The 17,224-nt window shown below is 40.6% G+C and overlaps 1 protein-coding gene across 1 annotated transcript in view; it reads right to left on the bottom strand.

Annotated features, from left to right (window-relative positions):
* Positions 1-235: 235 nt before the first annotated feature.
* KIAA1210 (KIAA1210 ortholog) overlaps positions 236-17,224 on the bottom strand; it is a 36,447-nt gene continuing 19,458 nt past the window's right edge. The window contains 6 exon segments of the mRNA XM_056125681.1: positions 236-411; positions 2,148-2,256; positions 5,622-5,776; positions 6,798-11,105; positions 12,199-12,304; positions 15,164-15,469. Coding sequence (XP_055981656.1) covers positions 236-411; positions 2,148-2,256; positions 5,622-5,776; positions 6,798-11,105; positions 12,199-12,304; positions 15,164-15,469 — 5,160 coding nt within the window.

Raw genomic sequence — 17,224 nt, 5'->3', positions numbered from 1 at the left:
TTCAATTATACAGTGCTGCAAATATTTTGCAGAGATTTCTTGTAGCATATGCGTTGTTTTAAAATGTTGACTGTGATTTTGACTTAAGTATATGATTTTACTAATTTTAGTTTAATCCTTATCTTTAAGATTGTTTCACTTAACAAAATCATTAAAGTAAGCAAAGCAGCACATGGCACTTATATAGCTGTTGTAAGTTATCATTTGAAATGCTGTTGCTATACTCAGGAGCCATTTATTGCGTGGTGTCACTTATATTGCTCCATGCTTTGGATTTCTTCTTGGCCATGGAGAACCAGGCTGGCTCAGCTGAGTCAGCAGGCTGATGAAGCTTCACTGGGAGAGCTGCAGAATTTTTTGCTTCTTTACTTACGTCACCTGCTTGAGAAACCCTTTTCTCTTCAAGTCCTGCTGAAAAGGCAGCAAATAATGCAAAAGCTATAAGAAGTTCTGTAGATACTGAGCTACATTTCTGCGATGCCATGTTTCCTGCCTTTCAGGTATACTCTACTTCTAAAATCAGTGCACAGAACATGGTCATAAGGAGTCAAGCAGTATGTTTGTAGTCACACAGAATCTGGACAGAGAAATCCCAAGAAAAACCAGCTACAGTTGTAACTGAGTGTTACTTGATTATCATATGATTTTAAATTTATACCACAAATATTTATTGTGTCGTACCTGTTTAATTTTTAATTTTAAAAATATTTTTTTCTTGCAAGTATATGTCATGTGAAATGACTGATGATTCAGTGGAGCTACCCAGTAAATCTCTATGCAGAGTAACATTGTACTGAGTATGCTGACAAAACTGGCTACTTTCTTATCCCCCAATTCTATTCTTTCCTTCACCATGCCTTAGGCTTGGTTGACTCAGAGGCTTAGACACAACTAGTGGATCTCAATTTACATATTTATGATAATCACCTGGGGGTATTTTTAAAAGTACCAATATTCGTGTCATTTCCTTATCTGAGATAGAAACTCTAGCAATGGAGTGAGGGACTAATGTAATTTTTACAAAGATCTCCAATTTGCCAGAAAGATCATACAGGATTTAAGACAATTGCCTTACATGTGACTGAACCTGGTTAGAGCACCTACACCACATATGGTCCCTTGAGCACCACCAGGAGAGATGTCTGTGCACAGAGCAAAGAGTAGCTCTTGAGCTCTGCCAGATGTAGTCTCCCAAACTGCCCCCAAATAAATAAAAAGCACGTCAATTTATAATAATACATAGTGTACAGATCCACTTGGCCACTGCATATTAGGCTGTTTATGGCCAGGAGCAGGTCACTATTGCTATTTTAGAGCCAGACAATAAGTTTCTAAATTCCTAATCAAATTGTCTCACACTCACTGCTCACTTATGAGATCATATTCTATTCTATCCTATGCTAGCACAGAGGCTTTTTTATCTTTCAACATTGCCCTGTCACTTATACCCCTGCTCAGAATAGATGGCTTGGGGGAAGTGGAACCAACCTTTTATATAATTACAATTAATACTGCTGGACTTTTATTTTTTATTTTTCTTTTTTCTTTTTGCTTTTTGGGTCACACCCAGCAATGCACAGGAGTTACTCCTGGTTCGTGCACTCAGGAATTACTCCTGGCGGTACTCTGGTTCGTGCACTCAGGAATTACTCCTGGCGGTACTCAGGGGACCATATGGGATGCTGGGAATTGAACCTAGGTCGGCTGTGTGCAAGGCAAACGCCCTACCTGCTGTGCTATTGCTCCAGCCCCTGCTGGACTTTTAGAGCAAATTATTTGCAGCAGTTTTGCTGGGAATGTGGACAGTGAGAAGATACTACTGTGGAATGAACTGAAAAGTAGCTTAGTTCTTTCAACTTTATCAGTGACAAGAATGTTCTAGTGAGTGATTATAATTTTGTGCTTATATAAACTCAGCAGGGTAAAACACTAGAAGACCTTCTTAAATTTACACATGGTTCTCATATCAGTCAGATTTTTCTGAAGCAAGGTGATGAATTTATGAAACAGATGAAGTGTCATGAGAGAATCACAAAACTGATTTGGCAGAGAGGGATAGAGACATATTTTTCCTAAGTCTGAGGTTTCAAAAGTTTCACAACATTCAGTCATGGCTATATTCTATTATAGTTAGGGTATGTGTTTACCTGCCAGGGTACACTTGAGTTGATTCACAAGTGCCATCTTCTGCTCTGTGTCAGCATAGGGAGAAGAGTAAACCTTCTTGGTTGATTGGATATTTGAAGCTCCAACTCCCTTTAAGATAAAAAAAATGAAAACAGAAAGCTTATAAATCCTGACATGAAACAGAAGGAAAATGTTAGATACAGAATGATCGTTCTCATATATGGGACTTAATGATACACAGCAGGGGAGCAACAAAGTGCCAAAGGAAGTCCAATGGGAGAACTAATCCATAAAACTGAGTTTTGCATGGGTGACTGGAAGGGACAGTCCTGGGGTCTTTGGAGGAGGGAGTGGGTACAGCAGGGAGGGGTGTGGTATTGGAATTATGTGAATGGGAAAGCATCGTTAACAGTATTGTAAATCACAGAATATCAATCTCTAACAATTTTTCAAGTTTTGACATCAAATGACATGTTTAAAAGACCACAATATACACGACCTGTCTTGGGCATTATGAGTTCAATAATCATCAAAATAATATAAGGAGTAAAGGGGACATCAGTTGTTGGGTCAGAGAAAAAGAAATTTTGAGAGTTCCTTTGTTCAGATATTAAGTTCACAAAACCTAAACTGGTTCAACTTTAACACCTTTCAGATCTGTACGAAAAGGTTTCTAATGATCAAATAGTGTGCGCAGGTTCATATGAGCACTATTTAAACTTGAGAACCTTTTCCTAAGTAATTTACCAGCACTCACTAGCAAGTTAACAGAATGTGTGGTTACAAGAAAATCTTATTCATTGAAGTGAATTCCATAGGATTTCTACTTAACTAAATTTTTTGAAAATTACTTGGAACACACCTTGTGCTAGAAAGTGATAATCTGCAAAACCGTATAATCAAATCTTTTCAAATTAGTTTCACAACATATATAAATTAATGAGTAATACATTAGTATATTTATCGCTGATAAAAGTTTTAGACATGGTGGACTATTTCTTTATGCTCCTGTTCTTATTAAAGTACTAATGATAAAAATATAAAGTTTGTGGGGGGGAGGTTTGGGCTACACACAGCTGTGCTCAAGGATCACTCCTGTCATTGCTCAGTGGACCCTATGTGATGCTTGGGATCAAACCTTAGTTGGCTTCATACAAAGAAAGGCTTCACCTGACCCACTGTACTATCTTTATGGCCCCTGATTTTTTAAAAAAATTAAACAAAGAATTAAGAAAATAATGCCTAAACAAATTCAGTAAGCACTTAAAAGTATGGAAAGCTACATATATCTCTTGCTGTGTAAGTCTGATATGTTTTCTTGGATCAGTTTTTTACCACTTTGTCTAGAGAAATTCTTATTCTAACACTCTCAAGGACATTGCAAATGGGAATTTGGAAGCACGGTGTTATTCCATCACCCTCATTTACATGAGGTGTCATAGCCTGGTTCATCACTTAATTTTTTAACTTAATGTGAGGTACCATGCACATCAAAATCAATATGGAGAAATCCAAACACTAGCTTTAGTTACATAAAGGCAAACTAATATGCATTGACATGAAAAGGTGCCCAGAAATGAAATGTTAAATGAAAAACAGTATGTAGAGTTTGGTTATATTTATGTTTTCATTTAAATTTCTAGGTATAACTCAAAGGATAGCTGCCTTGCTCTCCTGTGGCTAACCTTATTGTTTTGTGGAAGTACATGTGTGAATGTGTGTGACTGTTATCAGACATTAAACCCAGGGTTCAACATATGTGATACATATTTTCTATTTTGATTCACATCCTTAGCCTAAATATTGATTATTTTTAAATGACCTGTTGATAGGCTCTATACGAAACAGTGGAAAGATTTCTTTAAAAATTAAAAATACAACTCCCACCTGACCCATCAATTTCAGTCTTTGGCATTTTTCCGAAGAGCACAAAATTATTAACTTAAAAATGTATAATAGCATTTATGTTAATTGCAACATTCTCGATAATAGTCAAGATAGGGAAACAACCAAGTTCCTATCAACATATGAATGGGTGAAGAAGTCATATCTATATACTACAGAATATTACTTAACTATAGAAACAGACAAAATTCTGCTTTTTGCTACAGCTGAATGTAACTATACAGTGTCCGGTTAAGTGAAATAAATCAGTAGGAGAAGGACAAATACTGAATGATTTCATACGTGGAATATAAATAAATTAAGAGAGTGGGTGGCATCTAATGACAACAAACCTTTGGCTTTTGAAACAGAAATGAAGTTTCCAAGAGGAGGAAGGACTGGAAGAGATGGATTAGATGTGACGTAGAAGTTGTAGAGATAGTAAAGTAGGTAGAGTGCTTGCCTTGCTTGAGGCCAACCTGGGTTCATTCCCTGACACCTCATATGAACCCCAAACACCTCCAGGAGTGATACCTGGGCATGGAGCCAAGAGTAAATCCACTCACTGCCAGGTGTGGCCCAAATGCCATCTCCCACCCCCGCCAAATTATAAGTGACAAGGACAATGGTGGAGGGCTTTAGGCACTTTACACTTGCCTTGCATGCAGCCAAGCCAGATTCAATCCCAGCACCTCATATGGTGGACCTGAACGCACCAGGATTGAATCCTGGGTGCAGAACTAGGAATCACCCCAGAGTACAGTCAGTTGTACTCCTCCAAAACAACCCACAAAAATGTAAATAATATTGTAACCATGATACCTCAACAACATTTAAAAAGTGTAATTTCTTAATGAATTTCATAGAATCCTTCTCTAGAACATTTAGCCCAGGTTTTGACTTATGAAATATTTTCAAACTCATCAATTTTTTACATAACTTCATACTCTTTAAGTTTTTTCAACGCAGGGAACATAGGTGTAAGTACAAAGTGAGTCTTCCCTCTTACTTGCTTGGTTAATGCATGCAAAGGAGGGACTTTAATGCCTGGCAAGTTCACAGTGCCAGTTTTGTTACTTTGTTCTTGTTTTATTTGTAGGCATCATGATTTATAATATTGATAATGACAGTGTATTGACAATGCTAAAAGCACACCACAGGGGCTGGAGCAATAGCACAGCGGGTAGGGCATTTGCCTTGCATGCGACCAACCCGGGTTTGATTCCCAGCATCCCATATGGTCCCCCAAGCACGACCAGGAGTAATTCCTGAGTTCATGAGCCAGGAGTAACCCCTGTGTATCGCCGGGTGTGACCTAAAAAGCAAAACCAAAAAAAAAAGCACACTACACCCAATGCCAATTTATTTTTAATTGAATCCCCACGAGACACAACCACAAAGCCTTCATGATTGAGTTTCAGGCATACAATGCCTTAACACCAATCCCTCCACAAGTGTGCACCTTCCACACCAAGGTCCCCAGTGTCACCCCTGCCTCCGAGGTAGGCATCTTCTCTCCCAGTCTTTCTCTACTTTTGGGACCCAATACCAATTTAAGTACTAGCTCCAGCAGCCTTTTGGATTGATTTTTGGGATGTATTAGTCCTTACCCCATATTTGGGTTCAATCTTGGCTTCAGCAATGCTCTTAAACTTTGGTTCTTTCACTGGCAGATCTTCTTGGAAAATCTTCTGTCTCTGCTTTACCATGGTCATCCAAGTTGGCTCATAGGAGGCATGATCTGATTTTCGAGTATGAGTCTTTTCTGAGAAAGGAATGTAAAGCTTTAAAATCAAAGGGAGGCAGTCAGGGAATCAAGCTACCAACAGTAATGTCTCAAATAGGATCCTTGTTTTCCAAATAAGAATAAACCTATCACATATAGCTAGTCCCCTTCTTTTGTGTTCTGTGCAACCTGGTAAAGTTGCATAAATAAAAAACACATACTTTAAAATTTTCAATGATGCCCTTAGTGGTCCTTTTCCCACCATTACCCATCTCTATTTCTCTCTCTAAATCCACAAAGACCATAAATCCATGAATTGCCAGAGGTGTTGAGGTTAATTCAAAAAAAGGCAAAAACCAGAAATTCAGGCCATTGACATTACTTTTGTGACTCCAATGGTAACTAGCTAATATTTGTTACTTCATAGTTCCTCGTGGGAGTGTGAGTTTACACTATTGTGGTTATGGGAAGACACAGGCCAATGTGATAACGAGTCTGAAAGTATAAATGTTTGTAGAGAGATCACTTTTGAAAAAAAATCATGTGCTCTGCATTCTTAGACATTTCAGATGAGTGAAGAAGCTTTGGCATTACTAACATTTGCAAATTTCAAGTTGAAAGTCTTAACATGATGGTATACTAATGCATTAATTTGCTTTAAAATCCACATGGTTTTGGGAGAGCTCGACAATGTAGTACTGTGATAAAGGTATATTCCAATCAGCTGTAGGTGTACATAGGCTAAGGAAGAGTCAATAAGGAAATAAATTACTGAATGTGGGCAGTGGTTCAGAGGAAGACCCACTTGGGAAGGAAGGGTATCAAATTAACCATCTACAAACCCATCAATTTAAAAGGAGGCACTTCCTGGCCCTAAATTCACAAACCAATAATCAAAGATTCAACTTACAGGGCTAGAGCGATGTACAATGGGTAGGGCATTTGCCTTGCATGTGGCCTGCCCAGATTTGATCTCTGGGTGTGGCCAAAGAAAAGCTACAACTAACAACAGACTTACAACTCACCCCACTAGCTGCCACCTGGAAAGAAAATGTCTCACCTGGAATCTTGTATTGGTCTTGCTTCTTGGTCATGCTCTCAGGTGTATATCTGCTGTGTGGCTTCTCTTCTAAGTTAGATATTTTGGTGAGGTTCTCTGAGGTTGGTAGGTGCCCCTGGGAGACACTACTTTGCTGCTCTTGAACTAGTGGCGATGAAACTTGGCCTTTGGATAATGACAGAATACTGGAGTAGCCCTCTGGCTTGTCGCTCTTGTACTTCTGTGAGGTTTTTCTCAGTCTGACTCCAAATAGGGTTTCAACATCGGTTTTGTGGGTGGAAAACTCTAAACCACTGGTTTTATTTCCATTATCTTGCTTTATAACTTCCTTAGAGTAAATGCTCCCAGAAGAGGGTGTTTCACTTGTCGGAGGAAGGGAGAACTTCACAGCTTTGGAAGCAGGGTTCTGGATGTTCTTAAGGATGTCTTCAGAGCTCTGATACTGTTTTCTGGTTTTGCTTGGTGAAATTGGGGGTCTTGGTAGGGACCAACTGCTGAGATTTCCCTCAGATTTGACTCCATCAGCAGCATCACCCATGGCTTTGGAATAAACTGGTTGTTGAGGCTCAGGTTCTTCTACTACCTGCCAAGGGTCTTTGAGAGACAACTGTTCCTCAGCACCAGAGATGGAACTTATGGAGCCTTTGGGGAACTTCTGAGACTGGAAGCCAGCTCTATTTTCAGCTTGGAAAGGGTATCTGGGAGGCTTCTTCTCCTCAGGACTCTTCCTTTCTTCAACAGACCTCTCATCTTGCTGGTACTCAGACTTTCCCCGGGGAAGAGGTTTGAGAGGCAGCTTCTCTCTTGCAGTACCCCACTTAGCTAAAGGATTCTCCACTGGTGAACAGACTTCATCAAGGTCTTCAGATGTTCCCAAAGACTTTAAAGGATGATGGGTCCGTGACTGCTTGGTAGAAATGCCTTCAACAACATTCTCCCTACTTGAGCTAATCGGGTGTTCCACTTTTGATTTCATTAAATATTTGGAAGGCTTATTTGAGGCCAGAGAATGACCGCGAGTTCCTCCTGCAATGGCAGGACCCTCAGAAAAGATCTGTTGGGCCATGTACTTCACAAATGACTGGGAAGGCTTTCTGGAGGACAGCTTGCCTCCTTCTACTGCAGCCGTTCCTGGATGGCTGGGCATTTCCTGCACTTTTGGCCTCACTGAGAACTGGGTTGGATATTTGGGTAACACAGGCTTTTCAGAAATCTTTTCAGAAACTACCTCCTTGGACAAGCTCTCAAAATCAGTGGAGGCTTGCTGGAATTTGGGTTTTATCATGGACCGGGGTTGTTTGGGAGGCAGGTTCTTTGTTGGTATTGCCTTCTCCTTGGTAGTACTCTCTGGACCTGCTTCCATGGTTTGTTTGACTGTTGGTTTCATAGTGACCTTGACAGGGGCTCCAGGATTCATCTGCTCCAGAGGTGTGTCCCTTTCCTCCACATCTCTCTCTGGAGTTTCAAAGCCTTTCTTCTCAGGTTTGGTGCTCACCCAGGGTTGGACAGTGTACCTAGGAGGCATTGGTTGCTCAGACTTAGACCACTGTGAAGAAGCACTCTTGCTACTTGAGGTGATTGCTCGAGCAATGCGTGACCTTACTGAGGTCGAAGAACGTGTTCTGGGTGGCAGTGGTTCTAAAGAGATGCCCCAATCCTCAGCAATTTTCTTTGGACATAGTGAGTAATGTTCAGAAGATAAGGTCTCCCAGGTCTTCAAATACTGTTCGGAAGTTGGTGTCTCCGAACAAATGCTCTCCTGGGCCTCTGTTTTGATTGCCTTGAATTCAGTAACTGTATATGTCTGCTGCTTATATCTTGGGCTCTTCCATGGTGGAAAAGGGCTGCAGGGAGGCAATGGCTCCCTAGAGCTGCTCCATTTGGCAGAAACCTTCGTCACTTGGCGTGGGGGTGAACATGGCTGGGATTTTGACTTTCCAAAAGGTGGGATAGGCCACCTGGGCAGCAACCTCTCTATTAACTTGCTCTTTTCAGCAAATGTGCTCTGGGAGCTGTGTTCAACTGAAGAATAACTAGGGAGCACTGGCTCCATTGGACTGGTTTTCTTTGCAGTTGCCTCTTCCAAATCTGACAGCGTATCCTCCTGTTTTGTAGGGCTGATCAATGACTTGAGAGGAACTTTAGGAGGCGATGCCACCAGAGAACTCTTCCCTTCAACTACTGGTCTTTCTTCAAAGGGAAATTTTGGCTCAAATTTTGGGCTCACCAAGGACTGGGAAGGGAGTCTGGAGGACTCACCTGAAATGCTCTCCTCTTTTACTCTGTTATCTGAATCTGCAGAGCCATGGGGATTGACAAGAGGTTTCTCCCAGAACTGTGACTGAGCAGGGGTCTCCTCCCCCAGGGAACTTTTTGCATCCCAAAGGACTTCTGGCTTCTCTTCCTGTCCAACAAATGACTGGGGTAAAATTTTGGGCAGCAGAATATTTACAGAGATCCTTTCTTCAACATCTGTGCTCTCTGTACCTGTGGAAATTTCTGGCTTGCCTTCCTCTTGCAAGGAGGACTGAGGAGGGTCTTCTCCTAGCAGTGGTTCCACAGAAGTGATCTCTTCTGGAGGCATTATTTCCATATCTGATGTGACTTTTTCCTCAGTTTTCGGCCTAATGGGATGATTCAAAATGGTTTCAAGAAGCAGATTCTCTGTAGCAATGCCACACTCAACTGTGATCTCTGAAGAGACTTGTTTTTCAATTTGGGGGCTCACCTGGGGCTGAATAGGCAGACTGGGAGACTCTTCAAGTATGATCTGTTCTTCAGAAGCACTCACTGAGCTGGAGGAGTGCTGGCGCTGAGCAGTGGGCCTCTCAGTCAGTTGAGAAGGGTCTGTGGAAGTAAGCTGTTCCTCAGAGACACTTTCCTCATCAGGCAGGTTCATGGAAGTAGAGGTAATTTCCTCTTGGTTGTCAGACTTCTCTGAAGTTTCAGAAGGGGGTTTGGAAGTCACCCCTTCCTCTGAGCTGCTCCAATCTTCAGCACTATTGTACTTCTCCACAAAACTATTTGATTCTGTGGAAACTTCTTCAGCCTCTACCCAAGCCTGGGAGGTGCCTGTGGGAGTCAGCTCCTCCTCAGGAGTGCTCGATTTCTCAGAACCTTTGGATTCTGTGAAGACTCCTGGGCTCTCTTCAGACTTCACCAAGTATGAGATAGTATATCCGAGACTCATAAGCTGGTTAGAATCAGTCCCCTCCTCTATAAACCTCTCTGATTTGACCAGAACATCATCAGCCTGGAACTTCTCAATGGACTGGACATAAAATTTGGTGGACATTTGCTTCTCAGAGGAATTTGGGGGAATAGAAAACTCTTCTAAATCTGGAGAGACTTCTGGTTCATCTGGAACTATCTGTGTGGAGTGGAAAGAATATCCAGGAGTTAGTGGCCGGTGATTGCCACCCCGTTCCTTTGAAGCACAGCTGGAATCCAAGAGCACTTCATCATCATCATCATCACCATCATGCTTTTCTGAGGACCAGGCAAAGATCATATGAGGCTTTTCTGTGGAAATGTCTTCTTCGGCTAAAGCACTGGCTGTGCTCAAAACACTGCTTTGAAAGGCCTGGCAAAGGCTCCCAGTAGGTTTTTCTTTGAAGAGAGATGGAAGATCTTGAACTGATTCCATTTTAAAATGGATACTCGGGAAATCAATGCTGGAAGCAGTTACATCTTCTGAGGGGAAATGAGAAGTCTCCTCAGATACTTGTTTCTCCATTGCCATGGGGACAGCAACATCTTCTTGCTTGGCAGATAGGCTGTCTATCATCGACAAAAGAGACTCTCTGGTTTCTTCTGTTGTTTTCTCAATTACAGAATTATTATCTCCAAAGTAGGAAGGTGAGCTTTGAATCATAGACTCCTTTACATCTTCAGACATAATTAGTGGTGCTGATGCTTTTGTGGATTCTAAATCTGGAATATATTTTTGCCCTCCCATATGATCTTTATCTGAGACCAACTCTTGAGGAGTAATGACCTCAGATGGTACAGTGGTAGGTGGACTCAGGCTTGACTTCTCCATGAACATATGCCAAAGCATGTCACTAGAACACTTATCAGGAGGTGGGGACCTAGTTTCATCACTGATATCAAATCCTAGACTGGACTGTTGAAATCTTCTTCCTGTTGATTCACTCTCACTTGTTCCAGAAGCACTTGAGTCATTTCTTCCATGCACTTGTTCAATGGGGTCAGACAATGGGTAGTCTGGAATTACAGCAGAATCTTGTTCTGTGGTCTTCTTTTCACAAAGCTCTGCTTTGTCACTCTGTTTCTGGCTGGTGGATTCTGTACCAAATATAAACAATGAATATAAAACTACTTTTGCTCAAAATAAGATTAATCTTATTGACCCAATGGACACCAGCAATTTCATTTAAAAGATAGAAATCTCAGATGTCTATGGTTAGAATAATTCTATGTAGAGATAGAGAGAAAGGACAAAAGGTAAGAAATTTGCCTTGCTGGCTGCCAACTTTTGTTGATTCCTGGAACTTCATATGGTCCCTTGAGCAATATTGAGATTGAACCCCGAGAAACGAACAAGGAGTAGTCCCCAAGCACTAATAGACATGATCCAAAATATCTCTCATGAAACAAAATAAATGTTTATTAGTTCTATATCAGTAGAGCAGTTGACTTCCATGTGTGAGGTTCTAAGTTTGATCCTCAGAACTAAAAATGATTAATAATAATAATCTGTGTGATATGCATGCATATACATAAATACATACATCTATGTAATTCTTGAAAGGGCTCTACAATTGCAATTAGTCCTTATACTTCAGGGCAAGGAAAGGCAGTAGTTATCCAGATGGGTCCTCTCCTTCTTAGTACATTTAGTAAGGAATTTAGTTTGATCTCCAGGTTGGAGGGTGAGGGGGTTGCTCTTGGTCCTTCCTTCCTTCATTATCACCTACTGTATCCCTCACTCCATCTAACGGTTTCACATCCAGCATCCAGGGCTAGGGGTAGCTGACAACATTCCAAACCACTCCTATTATATGGAGAAGTTTCAGAATATTTGCCTCAAGGAGAATAGATCAGTCCCATTTCATAGGATTAAACAAATGATCACAAGTCACATCTAACACTGAAACATCATTTAAATAAAATAGGAAATCCAGGGTAAAGTGATCCCTTTACCTGAAACATACACACACACACAAACACACGGCAGTTATATTTGTTAGGCACTTGAGACAGAAAACCAAGGACCACAAACACACATTAGAATGCATCTTAAATGGAAATCTTTGAGAACCAAGGGCATCAGGCAGACCCAGGAAATTTTTAACATACAGCTTCTGTCACATAGCATTGTGAAATGAAGGTCCTAGTACATGTTTCTGAGTGAGAAGGAAGAGAAGCCAATCCTTACCTGTATAAACATCATCTCTTGTCTTTTGCTCATCTTGTCTTGATTTGGTTGCAAACTTCTCTTCTTCAGCAAACAGTTGAAAGTTTGGATCCTCCTTTCTTTTCACCTAAAAGAGAAAAAACAAACTTGGGATAAGACTGATGTACTAGAGAACCACCTGCAAGATTTCCAAAGGAAAGCAAAATAGCACAAATATGTACATATATCCAAATAGCCTTGCTGGGATTGATACAATATCACGACAGATGTAAATTATGTCCAGTGGTATCCATGTATCACTGACTGAACATGTTACTTATTGAAAAGGGTTCATACAAATTTTGAATTTCTTATCTTAGAAGAATTTCTCTGGGCTGCAGCGATAGCATAGTGGTAGGGCGTTAGCCTTACAAGCGGCCAACATGGCCGACCTGAGTTTGATTCCTCTGCCCCTCTCAGAGAGCCCGGCAAGCTACCAAGAGTATCTCGCCCGCATGGCAGAGACTGGCAAGCTACCCGTGATGTATTCGATATGCCAAACACAGTAACAACAAAATCTCCAATGGAGACATTACTGGGCCCACTTGAGCAAATCAATGAACAACGGGAGGACAGTGACAGTGACAGAAGAATTTCTCTAAAATACCATTGAAATATCAACTACACTAGCCTTTCATCTGGTAATGATATCATTATATTTGACAACAGTTGTGCCTTTGGTACCACTGAAATTCCAAAATTTGCTTTGCCAGGCCAGGAAGTCAAAGTCAAGTATTAGGAAACTTAATGAAAGTATGATTTATACCCCTCCAGCTCAAAGGAACGAAGAGAATTAAAGTTTTGGGAAAGGAAAGGAGAACAAGATGTAGGGTGTGGTCCTTTCACTGAAGGAGTTGAAATGTATTAGTATAAATAAGGTTTTAAGGTCATTAACAATACAGCTTTGAGGATGTCAGGATAACACTGCATAATGTCTGAAATTTCATAATAAAAAGGAAATTTGGCTTTCCAGAGAAATAATATAATGGGTAGGGTCTTTGCCGTGCTTGTAATTGACCCAGGTTAAATCCCCAGCACCCAATATGGTCCCCCCAAGCCGGCCAGGAGTGATCCCTGAGCACAGAGCTAAGAGTAAGTTGAGAGCACCACTGAGTATGGCAAACACCCCAAAAAACATGAGAATGAAATTTGGCATTCCTCCTTAAACAGGAGGATCCTTCATGAACATACATTTCATGACAAACATACAATTTACCATGCTCCCGCTCAAGTACCTATTCAGATAGACTCAACTCAAAATACTTTGAGTGAAGGAGGTCTGCAGACTTTGGTTCCAATGTCTATTCCATCACTTAACTCTCTATATGAATGAGCATGGGCAAATCAGTCCTTAAATACCTGTTTCTACATCTCTACTTAAGAACACAGGGATAGCTTCTATAAGTCTGGTAGACTTAATAAATTCCAAAGCTAAGAAAAATAGCAATAGTATATTTGTCATAGGTGATCTCTAGACCCCTCTATAGTCATTCATGTGTCAAAGATAGAAGTCACAAGGAGGGGCCGGAGCGATAGCACAGCGGGTAGGGCATTTGCCTTGTATGCAGCCAACCCGGGTTCGATCCTCGGCATCCCATATGGTCCCCCAAGCACTGTCAGGAGTAATTCCTGAGTGCAGAGCCAGGACTGATCCCTGAGCAGCGCTGGGTGTGACCCAAAAGGCAAGAAAAACAAAGAAGTCACAAGGAAAGTCATGTCTTGCCTTCTTAAAGAGAACTGTCCAGGCCTTTTCTTAATTTTGCTATGCAAAAGCAAGAAATCAGGAGAGGCATACACTAACTTCCCCTTAGATGATATTGTCCATCATCCAGGTTTGTAATGAGATGTCCAGGTTCAAATATAAGTAGGGTTTAATGCAAAGTAATAGCCCATACTCTGCTCAACACCAATTGGAGGAGATCCTCTTAGGGTCACCAAAGGGCTTGCCTGGAGCTGCTGCCCTACCAATGCTACCTTTAATTTGTGCCTTGTTATCTTTCTGAAAGAAAATTGAAATCTTTATGCTATCTTTGGTTCAACAAGATGGGGAGAAAAAAGAACTGGACTGGAAGTCAGAAGACTTTTGTTAAAAGTCATACCTCTGGCCTTAGCTCTGCTGCCCTCTGGGGAACTTTGAGGAACTTCCCAGCCCTTTGCTGTAAAATGTTTACACAAAGAATGCTTCAATTCGCTTCCTGTTCCTATTTAGAGCCCTAAGGACATATGGCCCAAAGTCACCAAAAAATAGGATATTGGACTAAAGCAACCTTTCCAGATGATTGACACATGCTTTTAAACTTAAACATATTTTAATTCACAATTTCTAGAAAAATATTTTTCAAATTAATTTCTTCACTTTGTTCCTAATCAGAGATCAAGGAATACAGTTCCACTTTTCTTGATGGTTTGTACAAGTAATGAACCTAATCATTGGACTATGTTATGGTAACTTCTTTTTGTTGCAAAATCTCTGAGCGAGGTCTTTAGTCATGCTTTTTATTTATTGGTGCTGTTCTAATTTTATAATGAAATTAGGTTTCCAAAACCTACCTCTTCCTGCTTGAAAGTTATGACATCTCTGTGGCACCAAGAGATATTTTGAGAGGAACTGAGTTCTGAACGTTTGGGGCTTTTGGAAGCCTGCTGCCCAAATGAACAGAAGAAGTGATATGATTTGTAACTCATGGGTGTCATCTGATTAATAGCTAAAAGAATTCTAACTTGGGGCATGGCTCAACATTCTCTACAAAGTGGACTGAGTAAATTTTCACATGCTAAGTCAAGAAACAAGTTAGGTTTTTTGTGGGGGGAGGGAGGGTGTATGGATTTATGTTTTCTTCAGTTCCTTTTCTGTAGCTAGCACATGGATAGGACAGTCCATCAACTGAGTGCAAGTTTTCTGTCTTCTGGGGATTGTTGAACCCTGAGACAGAATTCTTGAATTTACCATCTCTCTTTGGAATATGGATCCTTCAAAACATACAACTTCCTCAGGAGAAATTTGCAAAGGTTTTAGTTCATCTTCTGAGTTGGTTTCCAAGTCTCTTGTTTCAGGAATTTCAGGTGTTAAGGGTTTCTTCTATTTCCTGGGATTTAAAGTCATCTTGTGTCGAGCAGCTAAAGTATCCAAACAGCTCATGGTGGTGGCTGGGGTGCCAAAACTAGTGGGCTGGGTGCTGCTGGGAGAGTTCATCATGGCAAATGTGGTCAAGAAATGTGAGCAAACTGATCCAGAAGGTTTCTCAAAGGATTTCTGGTAAAAGTTGGAGAAAACAAACAAGTCAACCCTATATGCTGCCAATGGTCTCAAATGTTGGAAATTCTTCCGGCTAAAGAATTCTTCGTGAAGATTTTTCCCAGAGCAATATTAATACTTCCGGTCAATAAGTTCTTTTGCAGCAAGATGTTTATTTTCTTATGGTTCTATTGCAGGTAGAACATGAAACCAAAACTTTGGGTTGCTTCCCTGCTTAGAAGGCATTTAGAGGCTTTGACCTGGGCATAGGAACCCAACACTTAATGGCATTTAAAGGTTCTCTTATAAATGACATGTGCACGTCCTCTTGTCTTGGAACCCATTTTTCTTAATAGAAGGGTACCATAATCTTTCCAAAGGAGCACTGTGTAAAAATCATATTACATAAGGACTTGTCTTTAAGATGTATTTGCGCAAAACATTTGCATCCTTTATTCATGTTTACTATTCATTGGTGAAAGGCTGATGGGAGCACTCCGAGAAACTGAATTTTTCACCAAAAATGAGACAGAAATGGATCTTGGAATCATGTCTTCATGATAATTAATCTCTATCTGTTCAAACTATATGGATTTGGAGCTCCTAATTGGGTTACACTGGAGAAGATTCAAAATATTATCCTATGAGTTTCTTGGCATAGCGTTTTTTCCCACAACTCAAGGAAATACATCTCTTTTCTAAGAAACTTCACACATCAGTCTTATCAAAAGCCATAGTTCTTCTGGAAATAAGTACTAAATGATGTCATTTAGCTTGTAGTCAGAATTTATATCTGCTTTCACTCACTATTCCTTTCTAAACTAGCATTACAGAGCACCGGGACCCCTTTGGTATTTTGCACCTTTGCATTCTTTCTCCACCCATTCTTTCTCACTTCATGGAGTGCCAACATGCCCTCTGAACCAATGCATGCACTGTGAAAGAAAATCAAGATATTTGCATTCATTTTGTGCTATAGAGAGATGCTGTCCTAGACGAATTCTTTTGAACAACTGGAGTTAAATAACCTCCTTTTGTGAAGTCCTGAAATTTGCTTATAAGTGGATGGTTATGGAGAATATCGTGAATAAGTGGAATGAGTCAGAAAGAAAGGGACATACATACTGCTCTCATTTGTGTAATATAAAATATTATAATATGATACTAACACCCAAGGACAGTAGAGACAGGGATAGGAAGATTGTTCTATGGTTGGAAGCCTGCTTTCTGAGTTGGGGGAGAAGGCAGCTGGGATAGAGAAGGGATCACTAAGTCAGTGATGATTGAAGGGATCCCTTGGGATAGGAGATGTGTGCTGAAAATAGATAAAGGACCAAACTCGATAGCCTCTCAGCATCTGTATTGCAAATCATAATGCCCATAAGTAGAGAGTAGTGAAAGGGAATTTGTCTGCCATAGAGGCAGGGCAAGGTGTCGGATGGGGGTGAAGGAATAATGGGGACATTGGTGGTGGAAAATGTACACTGGTGGATGGATGGTTGTTCTATCATTGCATGACTTAAACTCAAACATGAAAGCTTTGTAAGTGTAGCTCACTGTGAAGGAATGAAGAAATAGAAAAAATAATAAATGATCTTTTGATTCATTGTATGAACTATGTGATAGACGTAATGAGGGCCAGAATATGGGTTATGATATAGACCCTGGGAAAGGATCCTATAGTACGAGTTCATAGAACTGCCAGGCATCCATTATTGTCAACTGGTGTAATGGCTGATATTTGAAAAATTAAAATACATTTTAGCTCCCTTT

The sequence above is a fragment of the Sorex fumeus genome, unplaced genomic scaffold (genome assembly GCF_029834395.1).
Source record: "Sorex fumeus unplaced genomic scaffold, SorFum_2.1 ptg000058l, whole genome shotgun sequence".
NCBI classification, from domain to species: domain Eukaryota; kingdom Metazoa; phylum Chordata; class Mammalia; order Eulipotyphla; family Soricidae; genus Sorex; species Sorex fumeus.
This window is presented reverse-complemented; position numbering and strand designations above follow the sequence as displayed.